The sequence below is a fragment of the Sphaerodactylus townsendi genome, linkage group LG14, assembly GCF_021028975.2.
Source record: "Sphaerodactylus townsendi isolate TG3544 linkage group LG14, MPM_Stown_v2.3, whole genome shotgun sequence".
Lineage (NCBI taxonomy): Eukaryota > Metazoa > Chordata > Lepidosauria > Squamata > Sphaerodactylidae > Sphaerodactylus > Sphaerodactylus townsendi.
In genome coordinates, this window is record NC_059438.1 from 31,679,006 (window position 1) to 31,706,854 (window position 27,849).

The 27,849-nt window shown below is 44.3% G+C and overlaps 1 protein-coding gene across 1 annotated transcript; it reads right to left on the bottom strand.

Moving 5' to 3' along the window:
- Window positions 1-1,192: 1,192 nt before the first annotated feature.
- On the bottom strand, window positions 1,193-27,827 carry PPARA (peroxisome proliferator activated receptor alpha). Its single transcript, XM_048516235.1, has 6 exons — window positions 27,585-27,827; window positions 26,005-26,165; window positions 20,579-20,717; window positions 16,013-16,215; window positions 10,534-10,981; window positions 1,193-4,099 (listed from the first exon to the last, which is right to left on the bottom strand). Exons 1-6 carry the CDS (start codon window positions 27,820-27,822, stop codon window positions 3,852-3,854), a joined length of 1,437 nt encoding a protein of 478 aa, XP_048372192.1. The 5' UTR covers window positions 27,823-27,827; the 3' UTR covers window positions 1,193-3,851.
- Window positions 27,828-27,849: the final 22 nt, after the last annotated feature.

Below are 27,849 nucleotides of genomic sequence, written 5' to 3' on the forward strand. Positions count from 1 at the left end.
ACGTTTCATGTCTTTTACTAAGGTGCGGGGGAATTGAACCAGGCAGGCACTAGGACCCCAGTGGAGCGTTCAGCTAAGAAGTTCCAGGAAAAAGCCAGAAAGAAGCTGTGGATTGGTCTACAATTCAGTTCTCATCTTTATCCTGAACAGTGCATACCAAATTTTTCTTTTGCTCCGATCGTACATATGAGCAGACGTTGAATTCCTTCCTCTCCTCCACCCCAACCCCCAGGCACTGTTTTGTGGCAGTACACCACTGGAGGACCAACAGGAGGCTACAGTGAAACATTCAACTGCTATTTTTCAAAGATTCCTTACACTAAAACAATCCACTGGACATGGAAAGGCACCACAGTTGCATCAGAGCTCAACCCAATTCCAGGCATTACAGTATTTTCTATCCTGTCAGATACTACAACTGTGTATTTAGGTTTGACTTCTAATTATGTAAATCTACAAAGACGCATCTCTTAGTCACCAGGGCTAATCTCAATGACATGTTGGGTGATTCCCACTGACAAGGGTGAACAATTAAGAGATTCAGACTCATACTGGAAGGTTTTCTTATCTAAATATGTTCAGAAAAGTAGTTCTCCATCACTAGAATCCAAATCTGAAGCCATTAATATCGGATACAAATGTGCAAAATAAAAATAAAAATAAAAGAAGTGGTTTCTAAGCTGCTGAACGAAAAACATTCCATCCTTTCGCATGACAAAAATCAGTGCAAGAACCTCCCCGTGGTTCGTTTGGGCTCGCCACAGTGGCCCTTCCATAGAAGTTGAACATTTTTTTTGAAGAATCTAAATTGTTTAGATTCACAGATTTCCATAATCTGTGGAGGTAGCAGATTTCATTTTTGGAAAACAAAACTAAGAAACAAAACATTTGTTCAATATCGATGCTTGTGTTATTGCCCCAACCCTATGCATTTCGAAAGGTAGTGCAAACAGCTTCCCATTGAAACGACTAATATCCACTAGCCCAGGGGTGTCCAACTCTGGCGCTTCAGATGTTCATGGACTACAATTCCGTCAGCCCCACTGGCATGGCCAATTGGCCATGCCAGAGGCGTAGCTGCAATGGGGATATCTGGGGTGGCTCGATCCGGGTGCTGCCATTGCAGTCATGAGGGGGGGCGGGGGGTGTCGGTGGTGGGAGGGGGCACGTGTGCAGTTCATGCCCTGGGTGCAGTTCCCCCTCCCTTCGTCACTGGGCCATGCTAGCAGGGGCTGATGGGAATTGTAGTCCGTGAACATCTGAAGTGCCAGAGTTGGACACTCCTGCACGCTAGTCTATTGCTGAAGTTCCTACAAGCTCTTAGAGTTCTTTCTGCATTTGCACTTCACAAGTTGCAGCTAAGAATGGTGAAATACCTATACTGGATGAACAGACAAACCAAAGTGGGGGGCGGGGGACACCCTGCAGAGTGCATTCTAAGTTATTTTGGACTACAAACAAACGCACTGCAGAGAAGGGCATGCGAGACAGAGAAGCACCAGAAGTACTCCTGGTCAATTAGAAACCAACAGAATGTCGACATCTGCAAAAACAAATGTGGTATGAAGTGGGTGAAAAAACATAGCTTCTCCCCTCGATCTGCAAGTCCAGAGATCAATTCTCCAGGAAAATAGTTTTCTCAGTATCTTGAGAAATCATCCTCAGCTACCATCTCTAGGCACAGGTTAATTGTCTGAATCACATTATACCAACGGAAAGCTTTTGACCTATCAAATCCTTCTGGGGACTTTAGACAAACCTGGTTATTTATTTATTTTTGGTATGCAGAGGTTATTTTCTAAATCGATCAACTGATCACTTAGTCAATCAATCAAGAAGGCACATAGATTTATGGGGGGGGAGAACAATCTTGTAATTCCCCTCCCCACTTTTCATTATTTAAACAAATGCCCCTGCTCCCTGCGACACACACATATCTTACTGAAAGACCATGAAAGATTAAACCTGAATACTTATCATCAACTGAAGGGATTCTGCCCCCCCCCCCCGCCCAATCAATATTGATTTACAGTTGTGAACCGTGATTCTGTAAAATGCATCACAAAATAAATAAAAGTTTCACAATCCTTTTCAGAATTGTTATCCACTCACATCAGACGGTTAGCCATAAAGGTACAGAACAAAGAAAGATTTGAATGCACACATTCTGCTAAATGTACACCTCCTAGAACAGTACCATTTGAAAAAAACTACTTGTTTTGTCTGCTTTTTTTAAAAAAAACACCCTGGTTTATAACAGTAATATACACTAAACGCGCACACACAGCCAAAATATAGCCACTTCAAATATTATAGCATCAGTGGCTATACTCCAGGGGTCTCTTAAGAATGCATGATGTAGCCCTTGGGGGGGGGGGGAAATCGTCTGTACGGGGAGAGTGCATGAATCTGGCACGAGGAGATCCGCCGGCAAGCCTACGTTTTAAAGTTCACGCCCACTTAAAGGCCATATCTCTCCCAAAGTATCTTGGGAGTTGTAGTACAGTGAAGGAGCAGAGAACTTTGCTAGAAATTCATGGGCACTCTGACAGAATTAGTTCCTGGGGGTCACCAGGGGGCGAGTATGACTATTAAGCCACTTCATAGATAAAGACAGCACAGGTATGTCTTAGGTAACAGCACAAGCCATGATGAAGAGCTTAAAAAACAGAATCTGTGAACACTTGGTTTAGCGTCAACTGCATAGGTTTCAGTTTGCGATAGGAGCCAAGACCCAAAAAGTTACTCTAGATGCACCTAGAGAATGGGTTGTGACCTGTGGCACATTTGAATTCTGAAGCATCCTCCGTCCTCTATCATGCCAGATCCACTTTTGAGCAAGTATCAAATGTAGTTTGCAATGCAACCTGGGATGCCACAGCTACAGGAACAGTCAGGACTGCTAGCCTTCCTACAGTAGTAACAATGAAGAGCTGAAGTGTGAGAAACTTCAAAACTCCTTATTAGTACAGTGGTCTTCAACCCCTTGGATCAGGACCCTCAAGTGCCTCATGAGGCCCCATCGGCTGGGTCATCAGGCCCTACGGAGCAGCTTTAGCTTATTTTTTTGCAGAGTTATGGAAGAATCGACTGCCTGTCCTTGGATGCATGCCAAGAGGGCATCTGATGGTCAGAATTCGTTTTTAGTCGAGGCAGATTCAAGAGCCACCCCCTCTTCTTACAAAAATGTCTCCTGCCTTTTGTCTCTGTTGCCCACGCCACTCTAAACGTGGCTCCTCTAATGTTCTGCAGTAGCTCCTCCCTGTGAAGGGTCCATGCCAGAATCAGAGAACTGGTGGGGACAGGGGACGGGGGAGAGAAGGCCAGCGATAGTGTTTGGGGTGGTACATGTGTGTCTCTCTGAAAAAGACACCTACGCTCACTATCTCTTCCGGATGGAAATACAAGCTGAGAAAAAGCTTTCTTGATCCGCTACCTACGGCCTGGCCTCGGTGAGGTCATCACTTTGGCTCTTCCTATCATGTGACTGATGACATGTCCACATTGATGTCATGCCATGTGACTTCTCTCACGCTTTTGTAGCTGCTTAGCGGGTCCCATCTGGAGAGGTTGAAAACCACTGCATCAGCAGAGTTCAGATCCAGCAGAACCGATTACCCACTGCTGCCCACATTTTCAGTCAGCCCGGATTATTGCCATATTTGTACGCACGACAAATCTATCCGAAGTACAAAAATAACCCTGGCCAGAGAAATTCCAGTTAAACTCCGTTTTAGCTTCACTCATGATTCGAAATCAAAGCACAGCAGAGATCATTGTGCAAAGTCGTTTGTTCCCATCTTATCGATATTGCTAATGTCCTTTTGTTATCGCACCAATCCCCCAAGGCCTTAATACATATCCTTGTAGATTTCTTGCAGCAAAGGATGTAAATGCGCATCAGATTCAGTCTTTTTGATTATCTGAACAAGCTGAGCATGTTCCGTGACAAGTTGTCGGAGGTCTGCCATTTTCTGCAGGAGTTTTGGGAAAAGGAAGATGTCGTCAGGGTGGTTGCTTTGCAAGTGAAGTTTCAGTACATGCACAATGCTCTCCTGCATCTTTTCGATGTGTCCTATGTTTACAAGGCCCGGGCGATCTGTTCTCAAAAACAAAAGCAAAGTCAAGTCATTGCACAACTGTTCATTTACGAGAAGGAATTATCTGAGTGGACAGCCTAGAAAAAGGTCCACAGCTTGTCCAGTGACGTTTACATTCGATATACAAATACAGATAAACACCGAGGGGGTTAGGAGCATGGCATGGCACCCCAGAAATCTGGAAATCCACGTAAAAAAAATTCGGTCCTCCCTTTGTGCCAAAGAATAAGTCTGAATTTTTTCTCTCTCTTTTAACTTTTAAAAAGTAATTGTGTATATTTATGGTATTAAAAGATAAAATATGTTGATATTATATGATGCTAAACATATATTTTATGCATTTTTGAATTTCTAAGTTTTTTCAGTGTCGATGAAGCTTCCACAAAACTCCCTCCAAATTTCCACTTAATTTCTTATGCCGACCCACGATATATCAAAACTGCAATGGGAAAAGTCACAATGCGGAAGGCAGAGGTGGGATCCAGGAGGTTCTCACAGGTTCCCGAGAGTAGGTTACTAATTATTTGTGTGTGCCGAGAGGGGGCTACTAATTGGTGATTTTGCCACGTGATTTTTGCCTTAGTTACGCCCCTCCTCTCAGCAGTAGTGCGCAGAACTTGAAGCAGTCTAGCAGGAGGTGCACCGGCGTGCATGGCAGCCTGCGCCTGCGTGCATTCGTTCCCCACCCAAGGACCGGCGCAGCGGCTGCGTCCTTGCCACAGCCCTGCCCCGGAATGCCCCGCCCCCGGAATGCCCAGTCCCACCCCCATCGTGCCCCGCCCAGCCCCATTGGCACTACACCACAGTCTGAATCCCACCACCATGGGAACCTGTTACAAAAAATTTTGGATCCCACCACTGGCGGAAGGGATAACTGTGTCTTAGGAGGATGGTGAAACACAGCTTGTTTTGCATGACCTGCAAAGGAATATTTAGACTAGCATCCCACAACAATTAGTTTACATGACATTATGGCAAGTCGGGCCTGGCTGGTGCTTTTAAATGCTTATTGCCTGAAATAAATAATTCTGGATGCAATCGATCCAGTGTTTGTCCTCTTACCTCCCTGCTCTTTAATTACTACATTATGAACCCCTCGGGCATGATCCAGAGCTTCAAGAAAACTGTAACCGTTTTAGCAATTTAATAAAATTGTCAATGTAGCCTGCCGTGAACTCAGCCGCTCACTAGTTTAAGCACAGCTCTGGGACGACGTTCAGACAATAATGATCTAATAAAGCCATTGAGAACTCCAAAAGTGACTTAATTATAAAAGACCATTAGCCTGTTGTAACAAGGATGGTGATTTATAAATTACAAGTTCGCTGGGCAAAGGAGAATGATGTAAAAGGGAAAAGTTACATGGTGGGGGCTGAATAAAATAAGCGACTCAACGCAGACTCTTAGCTGCAATAAGCCCTCAACAGGAATTCACTATACCAAGCATATAGTCTACAGTGGACAGTTCGGTAAGAGAACACTGAATTGTGCCCCACAGTGTAGTAGAAGGGTAGGCAAACATCAGAGCCATCATGGCGTAGTAATTAAGAGCAATGAACCTCCCCCATTATATTCTCCTGGCAGGTGACTTCAATGCTAGAGTGGGAGCAGACGAACAGGCTCTCATTACAGAATTGGGTTTAGATGCTGAAGAGTTACCTTGGTATTTCTCTCAACCGAGGTACTCGAAGGATAATCTTGTTAACCACTCAGGCAAGGAGCTGGTCAAAACATGGATTTCCTGTGACATGATATACTTGAACGGCCTCTGCAAATTTAAACATTCTGGAGAATATACTTTCCTCTCTAGCAGAGGTTGTAGTGTGATAGACTATGTTATAGTTTCCCCTGACCTCTTTGCAGGTGTAAAAGACTTCCATATTGACCACCATAGTGCTAGCGACCATCTTCCGCTCTCCTTGGAAATTAGCCTTGCCGAGGGATCAATCTTTGCCACTTAAGAAGAATAACGAGCTGGCTCCCCATATTTAAAAAAAAAAATCAACTGTGGTCTTCTCCCAAACAGAGAAGCAGCTCTGTGAGATTAATAAGCAGCCAAACCTTTGGAGAAATACACTCTCAAAATAATACAAAATGAGTCTCCGGACTCATTGCTGAGCCTATATGAAGAGTTAGTACAGCACATTAATGCGCTTATGCGCGCAGTCAACACCACCCATCAGCCAAAGAAAGTAAAAGACCCCAGGCAGATGCCTTCGACCAGGAATGTCAACATCTGAAGGAAACAACAACTTAGGAGCCCACTGTATTGTTATTCATGGCAGAGAGCTAATAATGAGCCTTCCATTCCGATACATACTTTTTCAATTAAAAAACAGCTCAGCCAGCTGACTAAAGGACATTAAAATGTCCATTATCAATGCAGAGTAAGGGAAAAACTCATTCAGGCCACTCAATTCCAATGACACCACAGATCTTTCTGGAAAATAGTGTCCAGTAGCTCTAGGATTAACAACAATAGCCTGTCCGGCTGGCATTTCGAATTCAGAGGCCTGGTTCCAGCATTACAAGTACACTTTTAGTGCTGAAGAGTATGGCCTCGCAACTCAAGTCCTGCCATCCCCGGATATTCGCATGGATTTGCGTACAGTCACCCCAACAGAAGTAAAAGCGCCTCTATGATTAAAACAACTCCAAGCCAGGTGAAGGCGCCAGGCCCCGATGCATTACCACCTGAGATATTTAAAAGCATGTGGATTGGTGGGCCCCACTCTTGGCCTCCCTTTTTACTACAATCAACAAAACTGGCTTAATCCCAGAGGCCTGGACAAAGGCTATAATAGTCCCTATTTTCAAAAAAGGTGACCATCATGTTCCAGAAAAAACTACAGGCCAATTAGCTTACTATCAATACCGGGGAAAATTTATGCTAAATTCTTACTAACCAGATTGAATAATTGGGTCATCTCAAATGGAGTTCTAGGACCTGAGCAGATAGGGTTCTGCAAAGGTAAATCTACCCTACTGATCACGCATAATGGTCATTAACCGAAAGCGCTAATAACCAAAACCCGTGTAATAGAAATCAAAAGGCCATTGGCCAATGCAGCATTCCCTGGACATCAAGGGGGCCTTTGACTTCTGTCCCAAAGAGATAAGCTTCATGGGCTAAACTTGGAAAAATGGGTGTAGAGAATAGATTAGATCTCCCTAATCAAAGGTGTTACACCATAACACAGTATGCCAAATCAAATGCAATCAGGAGGGATCGCTTACACTTAAAATATCTGTCTCCAAGGAGAGTTTAAAAACAAGGCTGTGTCCTTGCACCAGTTCTTTTTAATCTTTATTTAGGCTAAATGACTCTAGCAAGCAAGAACTTAAATCTGTAAGAAACTCTCACACTGTCCAAACTTAGATGGACATCCAATCCCCTCTATTGCTATAATAAGAAGACGACGCAGATTTTGCTGGTACGTACACCAAAAAAATCGACATGAAGCCGACTCCACTAGCAACTTCTGCAATCGAATACTGTACAAATCCAAACTGGCCTGACACTCAACTCTCAAAAAAGGCTCGAAGGTTGTAGTGTTTTCAAAAATCCCATGGAAGCCATCTCGTTGGGTGCTAGGAAGAATAACAGAATTGGAACAGGTCAAATGTTTTAAATATTTAGGAGTGCACCTCCATTATATGAGGGGGTTGGGCCAGCCACAGAGACCATGCTGCGCTACAAACTCCATGGTCAGTGTATCAACTAATCCCACGTTTTTTTTTTCCATAACAAAGGGCCATCAATTTGTGCCTGCAGCATTAAAAGTCTTTACAACACCAAGGTGGCCCAGCAACTATTATATGTGGAGTCCCACTTTGGATAGGCTCCTGGTCCAACACAGCTTGTGGAGCCGAGTACAATCTCGCTTCTTTATTTAAACTTTTGGGCATGCCTCACTTGCGTTCGCCTTATCGCCACCCTGTTGCCTCGAAACCGGGCAGCATCTCTTAGAGACAAGAGCGATGGCTTGCCACGCTCAAATATTTTAACGCTTGGCGAATCTGTTTCAACCGCTGATGCAGCCTCCTTGTCATATATAAAGCCCCTCAAGACTTTGCTTGTCACTTTCGGAATGGTGGGGCATTATAGCAAGTTCAAAAATCAACAAATTCAGGCTACTCTTTGGATTATCTGGCCATGCTACCTTCTAAAGAGACTTCTCTCCAGCTTCTGGAGAGAAGGTTGTTTGACCAGGAACGTCAGACCCTATTCATCCCGAAAGTTGCTTCCAGGACTTGCTCTCCTTTAGCTCCTAGGCATCACCTACACAATGGTAATAAGGGGCTCCAATACCTGCCACCAGATAAACACCGTGCCCAGAGCTCCGTGGAGAACTTAATGATGCTGGCCCGTTGAATACAAAAATGCCCTTCGTCATCAGCCGTGTCGACAGGGAGATAAGCATTAAAACCCCTTACTCACCTAAGGCTATGCATATGCAATGGGAACTGTGTAGACTCTATAGACTCATCAATTCTACTTTAATTGTCTCACTTTACACCAGGACCTAGAGTCAAACACCTGTCACCTCTGCTACTCAAAAAAAGAAAGTATGCATCTGACTTGCAAAAAGATCACCTTTCTGTTGGAACGAAGCTCCAGTAAGTGATGCTAAACTTGATGCGAGTCACGCAAATTTTTGGACCTGTATATAAAACAACGCTTTAGGAGCAAATCCTGAACATCAGCCTTCTCTACCTGTCCATTTATTTTAGCTTCCCTCTATTGGGTTAAGTGGATCTATGTATATAATGTTGTAATGCCATTAAAGGTTCTTTGTTTGTTTGTTGTGAACCTCCCCCACTCCTCCACGTGAGCTGCGGGCTCTCATCTGGTGAATTGGATTTGTTTCCCCGCTCCTCCAAATCAAGCCTGCTGGGTGACCTTGGGCTAGTCACAGTCCTCTCAGAACCTTCTCAGCCCCACCTACCTCACAAGGCGTCTGTGGTGGGGAGAGGATAGAGAAAGGAGTTTTTAAGCCGCTTTGAGACTCCTTACAGGAGCGAAAGGTGGGGTATAAATCCAAACTCTTCTTCTTCTTCTAAGCGAGCGGCATATCAGACCATTTTGCTTGGGGCCCAAGGCCAGATCTCAGCCCAAGCTGGCTGCACTGTAGGGCCCTGCAGTGTTAGAGAAGGCAGCAGGGACGGCTCATGTTCATCACCCCAACCTGTATAATAAATAGCCAGATCCTGCAGTTCTATAGCCTCACTGGGACTTGGCCTGCTCCAAGTGTGTCTGGCCCAGAACAGCCCCAAACCACCCTCATTTAAGTTACCATGTCACCGACACCTTCACAGGTAGACAATGTGATTCCCATCCCCCTCACTTGGCCCAAAAGGTTACCTATCCCTGGTCCAGTGCCCCTTAAGTTCTTATTCTGCCTTTTCCTTGTGATGACAACTTAAAAATATGAACAAACAAAATACAGTGTAACAGATTCTAATAAAACATGAACCCCATATTGTGCTCTACTTATGTTGTTCACCGCCCTGAGCCCTTAGGGGGAGGGCGGTTTATAAACCGAATAAATAAATAAATAAATAAATACATACATACATACATACATACATACATACATACATACATACATACATACATACATACATACATACATACATACATACTAAGGCTGATGAGCTTTGAACCAAAATGTACGTTTTTCAGCCGCTTACAGCCTAGTCGTAAGTCCTATGCTTTTGTTTGAATTGTAACTCTTAACCATCTAAAACAGAAAGTCTGTAAAAATAAAATCATAGAGTTGGAAGAGACCCCAAGGGCCATCAAGTCCAACCCCTTGCGATGCAGGAATATCCAATTAAAGCACTCCCGACAGATGGCCATCCAGCCTCTCTTTATAAACCTCCAAAGGAGACTCCACCACACTCTGAGGGAGTGCATTCCACAGTTGAACAGACCTTAGTGTCAGGAGGTTTCTCCTGATGTTCAAGTGGAATCTTTTTTCCTTCACTTTGAACCCATCACTTCTGATCCTAGTCTTTGGAACAGCAAAAAACAAGCTTGCTCCCTCACCAACATGAGATTCCTTCAAATATCTAAACATGGCTAAATATTTATACTAGAAGCAGAAAGATAACATGGTTGAGGACAGAAACCAATTTTTTTGGGTCACAATGTAATATAAATAAAAAACTTTGAAAATGGAAGGTATTTTCACAAGCAGAATAGGCAAAGAGCTAAACGTAATTGGCACAGGGATTCACACAAAGTTTCTACTGCCAACTAAAGTGGTATTAATTCACCCAAGACTGATCTGTGTCTCATTGTTTCTTTGGGGAAAAAACCCAGTGATGGTGGTTTATATTGCTTTTTTAACTTCTCAATAAGCCACAATTTGGTGGGCACAGAAGGATATAAGCCTTTGTTTAAAGCTATTACTATTTTAAACCTTACCTCCACAACAAATTATAGCAGCCACGAAAAGGGAGATGTCGCTGTCATCTAGTTCCATTGCGTTGAATTTCATCGCGAATTTAAACTTCGGCTCCATGATGTCGCAAAACGGCTTCCTTAAACTTTTGAGGAATTCTCGCGTTATGAAACCATTTCCGTAGGCTACTAGCATCCCGTCTTTGTTCATTACGGAAGCTAACATGGCAAAAATGGCTTCATACACCCCATATTTTAACAGTGTCACCTGATCGTTCAAGTCTAGGCTCGAGAAGCCAGGAATAGATTTGGCAAATTCGGTAAGTTCTGTTACAGCCTCGACCGAGGTGCACTGGCAGCAGTGGAAGATTCGAACCTCGGCCTCCTTGTTCTGGATTCCGTTGGCCACCAGCTTCGCCACCAGTGTCTTCTCCGCCATACATAACGTATCCATGTCATGTATAACAAACGGCTACAAGGAAAGATGCTTGTAAATGTTTTAAGACTGTACATCTATTGTTACCGCTAGGCATCAAAACCCTTCTTAAATTTTCTCCAGAACATAGGTTAACCATGCAGAGGTGTACCGAGGGAAAATGGCAAAAAACTCTGGCTCAACCCCCGAGCCCCGCCCCCTTCCAGTTGCTTCTGTCCTCCCCAGAAGAAGAGGGTGGGGCTTGGAGGAGCCGACAGCCAGGAGGGGGCAAGGCTGGGGGGTCCTCGATGACGACATGGGTGGGGGCCAAGGGCACCAGAAGACGACAAGCCTTCTTCCTGGTCACGTGGGGGGCCGATTTTGCGCCCCCCATGTGACCAGATCAGGGCGGCTGGGGACAGAGGATACCCCCTATCCCTAGGCAAATACGCCACTGTAACCATGGAAGATGAAGATCCCTAACCTCACTATCAAAAAATATTTAGCATTGTGATAACATTAAGGATCAAAAGTCACACATCCAGTGGATTTTTTCCTCCGTTATCACAGGCTTATTTGCTTACAACTGAAAGTTAAAATGTACTCTATATTTTACAGCTTGGGTAACTGCAGAAATATTTATTTCACTTAACAACATTCCCAAAGGGAATGAAAAACTGTGCGTTGTAACTTTATGCAGGTGAGCAGCTGAGATGCCCAGGGTCCCTAGAACAGTTGTGCTTCTGTTCGTATTGTATCAGAATTCATGCATGTACTATTTCCATTTCTCCCGTTCACCCATGCAGTATTTGAAAGAGAGTTGAGACTTTAAAAAAGCACAGTTTCTAAAGAATTTTCAACCAGAATTTTTTTTTTTTGGAAAAGCCATACAACACCGTGTGAAAGAAGTGGAAAGGTTTTGTCTGGCCCCTCCAATTTATAAAGGACCTCACAAAATGCAGAAAAGCGTTCTGTATTCTGAAACACAGGAGGGCCCAAACACTGTTATTAGATGCTGGACAGAAATTATGGCTTATCTCTCCCCCCTTCCCCGCCACATTCCATAAAACTTCTTGATAGTTGGAAGTCCAAAAAGATGCTGGGGTGGGGATCAAAGGAGTTGGTTAAGACTCATTTGACTGACACATGTTCGATCGGCAGAAGTTTTGCCTTTTCTTATTTGGACCAGATGAGTCCCTGTAACAAACCCACAAGCAGCGTCCTGCTTCCAAGCCAGGTTGCTATCTGGCATTGGGAGAGGGGAGATGCATGAAACGCACACATCTTAAGATCCCCTGGGATTAGAGCCAGCTGTATGTTTCTTTGCATTCAGGCCCCTATCCAGTCACAACGTGTGATCCACCGACTGTGGTAAGCAGTCATAGAAAACTTACCCAAAACTTATGTACACTGGTTGAATTATATGTATACAGTGCCTGAATAGTTTCGCAGATAAACTAGTACATAAATTACTGCTAGTGGGATCTTTTTTAGCCTGGATTACCAATGAGAAAATAGAACTGCTGGAAAATTTTACAATTCCAATTCGTTCATATTGCGGTTTTGAAATAAGTGTTAGAATATTTGGCATCTCTTACGTAAATAATTGCAGGAGCAAGACAGTGGCACCATTTGGTTGCTGTATGTTGATGCAGGGCTGTGGGGCAGTTAACTGGTTAATTGAGGGTGATCTTCATTGCTGCATATTCTGGTGTAGCTTTTCCATGCTCCTTATCTCTCCTTCCCTTTCCCTCTACCTTTTGCTCCTTGTCCTTATGTTGTATTGTTGCATGCTGTGCTGTGTTATGTACTTTTTCCTTGTTTGCTTATTTGTATAAGCTTGTTTGCTTGCCAGCGCTTTGTGGCACACAACTATTTTGTCTTCCTCTTTTTGTAAATATATTTTTGTAATCTGAGTTTTTATATTTAGAACTTTATTAAAACTCCTTTTTATATAACTCTGCTGCGTTTTCTCTGCTAAAGAACTGGGTCGTTTCAGTCCTTCTATCAATAAGTACCGTTAAGATTACGGTGGAATGTAAAAAGCGTTCTGACCTAGATGTCATGAACCTTATTGGAGGAATTAGGAAATCACAGGCACTAAAAGAACCTCCTTTCAGATCCTGGTTTTTCACCATCTTAACCTGCCAATCAAATGCCTTCGTTACCACAAGAAAGATCACCTTCCAGGCTGAAATATCACCTCCTTCTCCAGCACAATGGGATCCTACCGCCAACTCACAATAAATGGAGAATTTTTAAAAAATATAACTGTTTTTAAAACCACTAGCCCAGCAAGACTCCAAGTTAAAAACATAAAAACATATAGTCATTTCCAAAAAGCAGAACCAACAGTTGCCCAGAATGAAACATAATGGGAGATTCTTCGCTCCTGGGTATGTATAAAGTGCTACCGAGTCGCAGCTGACGTATGGCGACTTCAGCAAAGGGCTTTCAAGGCATGTGAGAAACAACGCAGATTCACCAGTGCACAGCCAGTCTCTCTTCCAAGTACCATCCCTGCTTAGCCTCTGAGATCTGATGCAAACGGGCTATATACCATGCCACCTTCCCTCCTTTTTATTCTTAGCCTAGTACAAACACCTCTCACAAACCAGGTAAGGCCCCTTCAGCACATGCAGAATAATGCACTTTCAATCCACTTTGCAGCGGTGCAGAATAGCAAAATCCACTTGCAAACAAATGAGAAAGTGGATTGAAAGTGCATTATTCTGCATGTGCGGAAGGGGCCCATGTTTCTTTACGAATGGCCAGTGTAACTTCAGTCTGTTTAAGACTAAGACTCCTTCTGCACGTGCAGAATAATGCACTATCAATCCACTTTCACATTTGTTTGCAAGTGGATTTTGCTATTCCGCACAGCTGCAAAGTGGATTGAAAGAGCATTATTCTGCATGTGCGGAGGGGGCCCATGTTTCTTTACGAATGGCCAGTGTAATTTCAGTCTGCTTAAGACTAAGACCCCTTCTGCATGTGCAGAATAATGCACTATCAATCCACTTTCACAATTGTTTCAAAGTGGATTTTGCTATTCTGCACAGTAAAATCCAGCTGTAAAGTGCATTGCAAGTGCATTATTCTGCACGTGCGGAAGGGGCCTAACTGAATGAGGGGGTCAATTACACTTAATCAGAAAACTTTCTTCACTTGTTCATATTTTTTGTTTATACGCGAGAACGGGGTCCCGCTTCTCCTCCCCAGTTTTATGAGAAAACTGAGCTAAGGAGAGTTTGCTTATTTTGCCGCTCCACATAGAGCATGAGAAAACTGCTTGGGTGGGTGGGGGGAGGCAGGACCCTTACCCCCCCCCCCCCCACGACGACTATTGTTCTGAGCCTGTTTCAGTTCTCTCTCTTTTAAAGAAAGGTTCCCTGCACCTGTGTGGCTGCGGGAAGCAGAGGAGAACAAGTGTAAACAAGTGAAGAAAGGTAATGTGCAGCTGACCTCCAAGAGTAAATCACACATAGCTGTTTCCCAACTGAACATACTGAAAATACTAAAGGCACAACCCAGCAAAAGCAAGCATTTCCTGCTTGAACCGATTAAGCATGGGGGCAACAATCTCAATACAATAAATGGAACTTAAAGAGTGGCTGGAGAAGATCTACTCTGCCCCAAGCATTTATGTGCTCGCTTGCGTCATTCAAAGGGTGCAGTTCTTGTAGAGGAAGATGGTTTCCTGGTGCTCCGTTCACAGGCTTCCAAGGAAAAGGGACACTAATCTCTCTCCCTCTCCTCTTCGATCAACTCCCTTTTATGCCTCCAACCCGTCAGGTCTACCGCATGACAAATTATGCCTTGGGCAGTTGTTCCAGCTGCCGAGCCCATCTTAATAGGATCTTTGCAAAATAGCCGATGTGAGATTTCCCAATCCCAGCAGCTGACTTCTTGGCAAACACCCCACTATGTGGTAATCAATTAATTAACTTGCATGGCATTAGTTCATGCTGCCGAGGTTTCCAAACTTCAGGCACAGCCAGTCCTAAGGAAAGCTTCTAGCCCAAGTGACCAGAAAACCATACACCCCTGCCCACCTATTTTAAACAGGGCACCCAGCAGGTTTCCTCTGTGAAACACAACAGAGGACACCTCTAAGGGCAGTTGAGACCTGCGGTTTTGTAGCTACATACACTGAAAGAATCCTTTTTTTTTCTTTTAAGATGCTTGATTAGGGCACCATCTCCCTCAATTAATCTGACCAGTTAATCAAACTTCATGCCTCAGGTCCAGTTTTTCTGATTAAGTACATTTCTTTCTGTTCTGCAAGACACTCCCCTTAGTGGTGGTTAAGAGGAGGTGGATTCTAATCTGGAGAACCAGGTTTGATTCCCCACTCCTCCACCTGAGTGGCAGAGGCTTATCTGGTGAACCAGATGTGTTTCTGTACTCCTACATTCCTGTTGGTTGATCCTGGGCTAGTCACAGTTCTTTGGAACTCTCTCAGCCCCACCTACCTCATAAGGTTTTCTGTTGTGGGGAGAGGAAGGGAAAGGAGCTTGTAAGCCTCCTTGAGTCTCCTTACAGGAGAGAAAGGTGGGGTATAAATCCAAAACTCTTTATCTTCTTCTTAATGTCTGCAAACTTACTTCAGACAGGCTTTTGCACAGGGAACAAAATGGTTATGAGCAGCAAAAGTTGAGAGGCAGAATGGTGTATGGTTAAGAGCAGCAGACTCTAATTTGATGAACTGGGTTTGTTTCTCTGTTCCTCCACATGAACCTGCTGGGTGACCTTGGGGAAGTCACAGTTCTTTCAGAATTCTCTCAGCCCCTCCTACCTCACAAGGTGTCTGTTCTGGGAAAGGGGAGGGGAGGCGATTGTAAACTGCTTTAAGGGTCCTTAAAGGCAGGGAAAAAGAGGGTATAAAAATCAACTCTTCTTTTCTTCTAACTTGATAGAACTGGCATGAATCTCCACCAATGTTTGATTTGATTTGAAATTTAATTTACATATCACCCTCCCCCAAAGGGCTACCTAAGCAACAGCACACGGCCTCTCTAGTACAAAAGAGGACTTCTCTTCTTGTCTTATATGTACCTCAGTTCACTAGTTGCTTTGTGTACTTACTGGATTGTTACTGGCTTTCCCGGCAAGGATGAGTCTGGCTTTCACCTTGTTCATATTAAAGTTCTTCAAATAGGCTTCGTAAATTCTCTTGGTAAGTGATTTAAGATCTGCCATTTCAGGATTTTCCACACAGTGATCACCTGTCAGGACTTCAGCCTTCAGTTTTGCTTTCTCTGATCTTGGCATACGACCAAACCGGATGGCTGAGGGGAAAACACACACGTAAACTGTACAACGAGATATTTTGTTCAACTAGAACAGTGATGGCGAACCTTTTTGAGACCGAGTGTCCAAATTGCAACCCAAACCCCACTTAATTATTGCAAAGTGCCAATCTGAATGCTGAGGTTTAGTTTAGGAAAAAACTGGTTGGCTCCCTCTTCCTCTGCCCCACCCGCTCGAGCAGGGGCCAGCCTGCTCTAACCTCCAGCAAGTCCTGCGCGCACCACTCTGTGTGTCTCCAGCATCTCTGCCTCCTCTGCGCCCCCCCTCAGGCACCAGCCACCCAGAGCACCGGCACCAGGTCCACCAGCCGAGTCCTCCCTGCTCACCGTGGTGTGCGCACATCGTGCTCAGCGGCCCAGGCCAGCCTAGATGTGTGTGTGTGTGTGGGGGGGTGATTTTCTGCTCCTCACATGACAAACTCTGTGCACGTGCCCACAGAGAAGGCTCTGAGTGCCACCTCTGGCACCTGTGCCATAGGTTCGCCATCACTGAACTAGAAGCTTAATACTATGTGACACTGAGAGAACACAGCAGGATCCCAGCAGCAGCAGTGAGAAAAAGGAAATCCAACCAATACAACCTCAGTTCCAAGATGTCCTTGAAGGATCAGCTCCTTCCACGTTTCCCCACTAATGAATCTGCCTCACAAGCCCTGCTCTTCATGTCCTGCTCTTCAAAGACAGGGCAAGTAGCTACCAGGGACGAGACCTTCCTAGTGGTGCCACCTCACGTGTCGAAATCCCCTCCCCTCAGGGCTTGCCTGGCATCCATCTTGCTTTCTTTTAGGCGCCAGGCCAAACCACAGTTGTTTTTTCGAGGGTTGATTTTTAAAACCTCATTTCAGTCTGGAAACTTATTTAAAGACACCGGTTGTTTGTTTTCATATATGTTTTTAAGCTGGGCTGGGTTTTTAAATGCTAGATTTTAATTAAAAATATTTTGCTTTTTTGTTTTTTATTCTGTCAGTTGCCTCAGGCAGGTTCCTGGAGAGGCAGCAGAAACATTTTCTAAATAAATGCCCGAATTGTTCTTCCAAGATTTGGACACGTGGTGGAAGTGGTACCGATTTTCCCAACCTGGAGTAGACATCTTACACTGCTCATTATCACCTCTGATGGTGAGAACATCTGCGAGAGTTCCTTCTGAACTCTGCACAAGCCTCCATTAGTATTCTTGGAATAATATTCAGAGTTTAACCTATAACAACTGCTCGGATGTACCATATGCTTGAGCCTGCCTGCATCTTAAAATTTCACCGTGATCTCTACAGTCTGTTGAAAGTGGTGTCTAGAACAGGGGTCTGCAATCTGTGGCTCTCCAGATGTTCATGGACTACAAATCTCATCAGCCCCTGCCAGCATGGCCAATTAATGGGAATTGTAGTCCATGAACATCTGGAGAGCCACAGGTTGCAGACCCCTGGTCTAGAACAAGGAAGTCAGACATGGAGAGAAGACCTTCCCCAGCTCTGGAACTCCTTTGCTCCTGAATTCCAACAAAGCAAAAACCCCAGTATTTTGCACAAGACCGTCCCATATATTTTTTAATACTTGTCCATTGCAAGTCTCACGTTATTTTCAAATTTGTTACAAGCTTCAGATGCTCATGGTAAGACTCTTTAGAGATCTAAATGAGTAAACCACAAACAGTGAGAACCGTGGTGCAGATGGGAAAACTGAAGTTCTGTGGTCAAAGCTCTCCTCACGTCCTGAGTTCAATCCTGAGGGAAGCCTGTTCCAGGTAGCTGCCTCAAGGCCGACTTAGCCATCCCGCCTTTCGAAATCGACAAAATGAGCACCCAACGGCAAACTACCCCGTAAACACAGTCTGCCTAGTCAACGTCATGATGGGGCATCACTCGTGGGAACTGGCGTTTGCACAGGGGATTTAACCTTTTAAACAATAAACAAATGTTTGGGGGAAAGCAGGGAGATACTGGAATTAATACAGTGAACCATAATATAAATTCAAATAACTGTTGTTACACTCTGTTCAGATGAATGAGATGAGCGGGGGGTTATTTATCATAGAGACAGAACTGCCAGTCAGGTTACACAGGAAGCTTTACTTATAAAAGAAGAAGAGTTTGGATTTATATCCCCCCCTTTCTCTCCTGCAGGAGACTCAAAGGGGCTGACGATCTCCTTGCCCTTCCCCCCTCACAACAAACACCCTGTGAGGTAGGTGGGGCTGAGAGAGCTCCGAGAAGCTGTGACTAGCCCAAGGTCACCCAGGTGGCATGTGTGGGAGTGCACAGGCTAATCTGAATTCCCCAGATAAGCCTCCACAGCCCAGGCGGCAGAGCTGGGAATCAAACCCGGTTCCTCCAGATTAGATACACGAGCTGTTAACCTCCTACGCCATTGCTGCTCCTGGCATGCCATTTCACTTATCAAGCACTTCAAAAATACATGGAAACTTGATGACAAAATATTATAATGTGCGTTAGAATAGTGGCTAAGAAGAACAGACCCCCTTCTTCCTCGCAGCAATGAGTTTTAAGTTTTGATTCTGCTTCAGCTGGTTGGGTTGGGGACCGGTCATGCTGCTATGTTCAGAAAGCAACCAATGGCATTTTATTGCTGGATTTGATAGTGCCTGCTGTTTACTCTGGGATCCTGATAGCACATACATCTCTCGGAGAAATAATTACAGAACACCCCAAAATAAAACACTTGGTTTTATGATTTCTACACTCAACAGACAGCATGGCAAATGCCACTCTGTACCATCACACAAGACGGCAGAAGAACAAAACCATGGGCCTCCCCTACCTATCACAGGAACTACGGAAATACAGTGGAACCAGTGGTGTTTGCCGGTAATCTGTCCGGCGATGGTCAGCAAACACCGAAAACGGCGTACTCCGAGGTATGCCGTTTATGCATGTTTCATAAGCAGCTAGTTTGCATTATCGCCAATGCACCATTTCTTCGCGCATGCAATGGCATATTTTAGTAGCCTCGGAAGTTCGGCCGAATGAGTTCCTAGAGGCTTCCGACTAACTTCCAAGTCTTGAGGAGAGACCCGATTTGCCTGGCGATCGGCGATCTCGAGGAACTTATCAGAGATTACCCGAAGCCTGCGATCGATTTCCGAGGTACCACTGTACAAGAATACCATATGTATTCTGCTAGAATAGTGTGCGAAAAATAAAATGGAGGTGCACTTTTATCCTATTATTTTAATCACCTGTGATTCTTATTTATAAGCCCCTTCTGCACATGCAGAATAATGCACTTTGCAGCTGAATTTTACTGGGGGGAATAGCAAAATCCACTCTCAAACAATTGTGAAATTGGATTGAATGTACATTATTCTGCATGTGCAGGAGGGGCTACAGTGTTCAACAGCTGACTACAGAGAATTATGTTCCTTTTGCTTTCTCATGGCCTTTCAAGGAATTAGGAACCCGGGGGTGCAGGGTGCTAAGTGGCAACACTGCAGTTAAAAAGCTGGAGCCACAACCTGAGTTCAAGACTGACTCAGCTTTCCATTCTGCTGAGTTCAGTAAAATGAGTACCCAGGTTGCTGGCAGGTTGCTGGCAATGTGGTGTAGTGGTTAAGAGCAGGTGGATTCTAATTTGGAGAACCAGGTTTGATTCCCCACTCCTACACCTGAGTGGCAGAGGCTTATCTGGTGAACCAGATATGTTTCTACACTTCTACACTCCTGCTGGATGACCTTGGGCTAGTCACAGTGCTCTCAAAACTCTCAGTTCCACTTACCTCTCAAGGTGTCTGTTGTGAGGAGAGGAAGAGAAAGGAGCTTGTTAAGTCACCTTGAGGCTCCTTGCAGGAGAGAAAGGTGAAATATAAATCCAAACTCCTCCTCCTCCTCCTCCTCTTCTTCTTAAGTGTAGACGAGTGGGGAAAGCAATGGCAAACCACCCCATAAACTAGTCTGCCTAGTAAAGACTGTGATGTGGTATCACTCAGTGGGTCAGTAATGACCCAGTGCTTGCACAGAACACTATCTTTACCTTTACCCGGGAATTAAGACTGCTATGCTGCTCACTAAGGCCTGGACTTGAAATACAAGTTCTCCCAATGGAGAACGGAGAAACTCTCCTTTGCTGGAGTGAGAGATCTGGCAAGCAGAACACCTCTGGATTTAGTTTCACCTTTTCTCAGGCAAAGTTCTAGTACAAGCGGTAAGGCAGTTTTCCCCCTTGATGAAGTGGAAAGGCCCCTTGGGATCCAACCAAATATTCCTTAGCACTACAAGCGGGTAGTGATACTGGCTGCGAAGACAATCCACGGTGTATGTGCAATTATCTGATGTCGCCTACTCCGACTGGGTCATGACGGAGGTATAAAGAAAAAGTCACTCTTACCTACCATTATGAGACATTCCGACGGAAAGGCACTTTTGAAAACGACAATATTGGCACTTGTTACGATTTTTTTTCTGAATTTTGCAGTGGCGGTCACATTTGTCATAGACTAGCTTGAGTCTGATTGTCCGCCTAAAGAAGCCCTGTGGAAAAGTGTGAAGAAACAAGGTTAGTGAACATGATTCAATACTAAAAGCTCATGACATTTTATGTAGACAGGATTTTTTTCCCCTTTTCACTCGCCATTCAGTCACACCATTCAGCTACATGGAGTTACAGCAGGAAATATTTATGCAAAAAAATAAGTGTGTGTGTGTGTGTGTGTGAGAGAGAGAGCAGGATCCACCTCTGGAGCTGGCGCAGTCTTGCACAGGTATGGGTACCACACCCCTCTGGCGCAAGGGGAAAATTTGCCTGTGGATAGGAGACTTATCCCAGCCAGTGGGCACTGCATGGCTCCGTGGCGCCCAACCTGGAAGCTGCTGCCCGTGCCTCGGCTCACCAGCACAGACAGCTGCGTCAGAATGTCCTGGGGCATTCTAGAGTGGGCCAGGGGGTGGAGCTGACCTTAGTTGGCTTCCATCGCCTGCCCAGCTCTCATGTGTTGGCCTCAGAGATATGCCATGTTTTTTGTGGGCCACCTTTGTTACCCCCCCCCCCCAATGGGGGATTCTTGGCTACAGTTCTTGTTTTCTTTGGGGGGGGGACTTCCCACGCTTTGCTGAGGAGAGGTGGAAATTCAGAATTGGGCTGGACTTCAAGGCTGTGTGGCGGAAAATGTTTTCTTGGAACTAACGATTTGCCGTTATATCCTAACAATGCCTGTTACATATTAAGTAATTTAAATCCATCTGATAACGCAGCCCAGAAGTTTAAAGTATACCTTTCCCAGAAAAGTTATGAGTAGAATCCAAAGGATCTCGTGTGAACCTTCACCAGCAGAGGTTTTGCTGATATAGGAAACAAACTTACCCACAAAATAGCAAGAAAATCTAGCAAGTTACAGCTTGCAAAATCCTGACAGTTATATATGTAGTTATAGAACTGCTATTCTGGAGTGGTTATATTTCAGACCGTAAATACATAATGGTTTTTCCCTCAGAGTTCAAGGCAGTTTGAAAGGCAGATTTAAAAGGTGATATTTACACTTCTCCCATAATCGCCACAACAGGTTTCACAGGTTTTCATGACAGTTCCCCCCCCCCTTCCCTTGCAAGGATTTCAAACCGATATCTGCAGAGAGGTTTACACCAAAAGGAGCTCTTTGCATTTACATCTGAACCTGTGGCTCAGAGTCTGGGCCCTTGTCAGCTGTGCCGGTGGAACTAGCACTAGGCAGAGGTCCTTGTGACTCATCACAAGCTTTAAGAAGGTATTGGGGGCATACTGGGCTATATTTTGGTGTGTCTTGTTTATATTATATCTGCATTTCATTTTGCAAGTGTTCCCAGCGCAGGTGAAAATGCATGGTAAAGTATTTTAAATAAAACATTGCAAAACATACTTAAGTAGAGATAACAGTGGGACAAAAAGTATAGCCGATCCCATGGGAAACGGAGCATCTTTCACACCACTTCCAAAACTCTTACAAGAAAACAGTCACTTCTTTGACCTTAACTATGCAAGCCATGCTAGGAATCTGGAACTTTCAGACCAGCTGAAAGACCTTGTCCATTGATTTACACTGGACCTTGCTACATGCATACAAATGAGCTTTACTAGCATCAAAGAAAACGTATTTACTTATCTAAAAAAATTACTGCCAATTCAGTCAAAATATACCAATTCAGTCAAAATCTGGATTTGAGGTCTCGAAGCCTAATGGCTGATTATAGACATTTTGCCACCCTATCAACTACTCCAAGAAAATTGCAACATAATGGTTACAACCAATATTACAACATCAACTTACAACATAATGATTTAAGGAACACACCCACCAGTGTTGTTCTGACTTTTTGGGATCGGGTCGGAAGAACACCACTGGGTGTGTTCCTTGAACCATTATTTGTAACCTGAGCTGGGTATCTATATCTGGCAGCCCATATCACTGTAGAAGGATTTCAATAGAAATTCACTCCTGAACCAAGGTAGCGATAGCCACCGCCAACTGTTGAAGATTGCGATTCTTCTGATCTTTGGTAGTGTTGAAGACAAAACGTTGGGCACATATAGCGATTATTTGTAAGGTGTGGCAGGATTTGTCAACCCTTGTGGACGTATGATTTTGTCATATCCAAGACACACTGATTTATGTTGTAATTTCTTTTTTTGTTCCTCAAATTTCTTAATTGCCCCTCTCAGAACTGGATCGGGGCGATTTACGGATCAACAACAATACAATAAAAACGTTGTTGGAATCATATACAGCAGTGGTTCTCAACCTTCCTAATGCTGCGACCCTTTAATACAGTTCCTCATGTTGTGGTGACCCCCAACCCCCAACCCTAACATTTATCCATTTTACAGATGGAGAACACTGATGCAGAGAGTCTTGGCAACCCCTGTGAAAGGGTCGTTCGACCCCCAAAGGGGTCCAGACCCCCAGGTTGAGAACCACTGATATACAGTATTTTGGTGCCAAATGTATGGAAATAACTATTTCTTGAAACAGGAGAAGTTCACAACAAATTTTCATTTATTTTGACATGGGTGCTTGGTTACCTTCAGCAAATATAGATGCAGATTTTCTTGGTGTATCACATCTTAAGTGCACGGTTGACCTTATCAACTACAGCGGTGTCTTGGTTGGAAAAAAGGAACCATACCTTGGGATTATCTGAAAAGCCTTTTCCTTCAGTTAGTAATATATTGAGAAATTTAGTCTGAGATTCCATGTAACAGGAGGAATAGAGAAGGACATGAGAGATAGATTCTATATGGCCTCTCTTAGAAGGGTAGTGTCTGTTTGCATATGGACAACTTCCTTATTAAGCTAGGTTGCCATGGTGCTTAGAAATTACATTATAACACCTAGTTTTCTTTGTTCTCATGCTTATGAGTGTGGAAGGCTGCACGTTAGACAAGAACAGACTCTTGGATCTTGACTTTCATAACTCGATCCTTGCAGCTAAGACAACTTGTTCCCCTACCACACTATTAATTCCATGTGAGTGTGGAGTTATGGCAGCATACCTCCGCATCTTGATTAACCCCACCCAGAGGAGAGCCTTGGCCACTGCACGATGTAATGTGTCACCATCAGCCCTTTTGGACGGGAGATACAAAAACGTGTAACGTTCAAAAAGAGTTTGTTCTTGTGATTTGGTTACTGTCGAAACCCTTGACCATTCTCTGTTTGCATGCCCCAAATATGACAGGATACAGATGAAATATATGCACTCCATTTTTTTTCAGTGTTCCCAATGGCAAGAATGTTACAAAATTCCATATCTCCTGAATAGTTCTGATGCACTTTTTTGTGAGGATGTTGCAAATTTCATTCTTGTGGTAATTTCTAAGCGTGTTTTTTTCTCACTTTTCCTTATTACACACATCTGTTCTGTAATTTTTTGCTTTCGTATGCCAATAAAGGCCATTGTTGTTATTGTTAGTTTTCTTTGTGGTAGCAAACAGGTAGAAACATATAGTCATACGTAACCCAGCAGGCTGAAATAGAAGTCTGGTCCCTACGTTTTTGATCTGGCTTCTACAGCCAAAGGAAGTTTCTCAAGGTCCGTCTGAAGTGTTTCTACAGGGATTGCACAAGGCACATGATTATATGACATCATTGAAGATCATTTCCAGCTTTAAATTTGGTGAATCCACATCCAATTAAAAATCTCAAACCTCAATCCACAAATGTCAAGTGCCAGCTCAAATATTTTGCTCAAATTCTTCGTAGTTTGATCTCCGAACTTGCAGATGGACCCGTTGGCAGGCATTCCACACAGAATAAAGGCTAGACACATCTCATATCTTTCCCAATGCTCTGCAGGTACCTGCAGTTCTCAGTCATTATCTATTGTGGCTCAGCTCCAGGGAGTGTCCTTGTTATTTTGCCCTAGTCCAATTCTTGTAATTGTTTTTGTCAGCAAAACTCCCCCAACACTCATTTCACAGCTTGTTGTCAACTAAGGGCATCCACAGCCACGGACAATTCATTGCCAACAGCACCCAAGTTAGAACCCACTGAGAAAAATCAAGGTTTTGATTCACAAGGAAACTGCGGTGCAAATAACAGAAATATCAGATATAGCAACACACACACACACACAAGACTGGTTTCCCAACCAATTCACTCTACATCTATTCCAGACTGAGTTACTTGCAACAGGGCTGTTTTCGTTCTCTAATTCACACATGGCAAATAAAAACCAGCACAGCAAGCCGGTTGTATATTTGCTTATACCATATTTCAGGAACAAAAATTATATTTCACGGAAGCCATGTTCCAGCATGCAGTTTTAGGTAAACACACACAAAGACATACAGGACTCAAAAATTCCACGGTGTGATTCCAAACACATGTGCTATTTTCCAGAGCTTATCTCCAAATAAAAATGGCAGACACCTAACAGCACAATTCTAGGCAAAGTTTGCTGTGTCTGCATTCTTGATTTCAATCAGCTCGTACTAGAGTTAATCTATATTGGATTTAATCGTTGATCTTCGCAAATGTCCTTCTTTAGGTTAGGGCCTAGATCAGGGGTAGGGAACCTGCGGCTCGAGAGCCGCATGCGGCTCTTCTGCCCTTGCACTGCGGCTCCACAAGCCGAGCTGCTGGCCCCATCCTTGCCCACCCTGCAGGCAGCAGGGCGGACGCATCCATGCGCTTCTCAGAATGAGCGGAGTAAAAGGTAAAAAACCCCAATATATACAGTGTTATCTTTATTTTAAATGTCAAAAATTATTTGCGGCTCCAAGTGTTTTCTTTTCCCATGGAAAATGGGTCCAAACGGCTCTTTGAGTGTTAAAGGTTCCCTACCCCTGGCCTAGATGACTGATTTTTAGAGCTTCTTTTTCCCCCTGACTTCAGTTACAAGTTGTTTCCATAAAAGGGACCCCCAAAACCCCCTAAGAATCAGGCAAGCCTTCATTAAGAAACACACGTTCATGATAGTCACATTTGTGTAATGCTGTACATGCAGGGGTGTCCAACTCTAGCGCTTCAGATGTCCATGGACTACAATTCCCATCAGCCCCTGCTGGCATGGCCAATTGCCAGTATGGGCTGATGGAAATTGTAGTCCATGAACATCTGAGGCGCCAGGGTTGGACACCCCTGCGTGTACAGAGTCACTCTGTCCAGGTGCACGGACCTCAACCGTTACTCTCCAAATGTAAGGAATTCCATAGAAGCAGAAAGTCTCCGCCGAAGCATCTGGCCCATCGCCCGGGCTGTGGAATGCACTCAAGGTTACTTCACCATCAACACCATTGTATCCTTTACACCAACATTTCTTAGACACTGAATAACACTGACATTACCTTACAACCTTCACAAGCATGTACTCCATAGTGGTATCCGGAAGCTTTATCTCCACATATTCGACATTCGATGTTCAACGTTGCACCAGGCGGCTCGTCTTTGCTACCGGGAGCCGTTACAAGATTCACAGATGAAGGACTTGATGCTGGTGAAAGAGAATCTGACGGGAGGGGGAAATAATATTAGCAGATGTTGAAGAAAGGCACTCTCTTAATTATCAGCATTCCAGATGTTATCCATAGAAGTATATTTTAAAAATCTTACTTTTCAGCAGTCAGAAAACCATCATGCAATATCCGTTTGAGAAATAAGAGATTAAAATGTAGCATATTTTCAGAGACGGAGTTAGCAGGGGGCGGGGGGAGTTGCACATTGCACCGGCGCATGCTTGGGGGAGGTTGCCCCCCCCCCCACTTGCGAGCCCCAAGGTTTCCTGGGAAGTGTAGTTCCCACCAGGCCATTTTCAGCCTCAAGTAAGCAGGCCGCTTTTTCCAGCCTGCACTTTCAGGCTGAAACTAAGGTAAGTGTGTGGGGGTGGGAGGGTGGGGGTGGTGGTTGAAAAAGCAGAGAGTGCACCGGGCACAGTATGGACCAGCTACACCTCTGCATATTTTAAAGAGCTCGTGAAGGATAGCCCTAACAGAGTGGTGGCGAACCTTTGGCACTCCAGATGTTATGGACTACAATTCCCATCAGCCCCTGCCAGCATGGCCAATTGGCCATGCTGGCAGGGGCTGATGGGAATTGTAGTCCATAACATCTGGAGTGCCAAAGGTTCGTCACCACAGCCCTAACAGGAAAAGAAAACTAAAAAGGCAACCTTAAGGGGACTGGGGCAAGGCAACCGCAGGAAGAGTGATTTTGAGCCATGCTATAGAACAGTGGTTCTCAACCTGTGGGTCGCTACCCCTTTGGAGGTCGAACGGCCCTTTCACAGGGGTTGCCTAAGACTCTTTGAATCAGTGTTCTACATCTGTAAAATGGATTAAATGTTAGGGTTGGGGGTCACCACAACATGAGGAACTGTATTAAAGGGTCGCGGCATTAGGAAGGTTGAGAACCACTGCTATAGAACCATAATATTAGAAATAACCTCAAAATCCAACATTATCTCATTTTGTCACCGAATTAGGCTTTTCTCACTGGATCGGATACAGATGAGCAGTACGGCAAAGCTGGCCTTATGTTTTGCCCCACTTTTATACACTGAATGCTCTCCTGATGCGCTAAAAATAAAACTGACGGAGGCTCACTTGGCTGCCAAAAGGCTAAGTCCATGTCATTTTCAGTATACAGTACCGGGAGAGTGTATTGTATGGAGAGTGTACAGGACACACATTTGCCTGGAGTTGCAACTCTGAGACTTGGAATGTGAACTGTGAGGTGATGTGCACAACAGGTTCGTCCTCACCCACTTTACCATCATTTGTTTTGTGCAGTATCTGATTTCAGCAGTATTCCAAACCAGAACGATAAAACCATATCGCCCATTGCAACACAAAATAAAATATTGTGGCCGTACGCCAACGTAAAAATCTAAATAAAAGTCACAGACATTTATCCGTTCCAGAATCCCTACCTGTAATGATTGATCCATCGGATCCAGGCCCACTTCCCAAAGACTGGAAATCCGTAATGCTCAATGCTCCTGAGCTATCCCCGCTGATGGACTGAGAGAGTTCCTTTATGCTCTCCATGTCTTGTAAAAATTCTCCAGATAAAGGGCTTCCAAGATCCTCCTCCTCTAAGGGATTGAGGGGACAAAGCAGGCTTTCTGTGTCCACCATGTTGGTCAGGCAGTGTATATCAGCTGACATTCATGAAATTTCTAAAAGCAAGACATC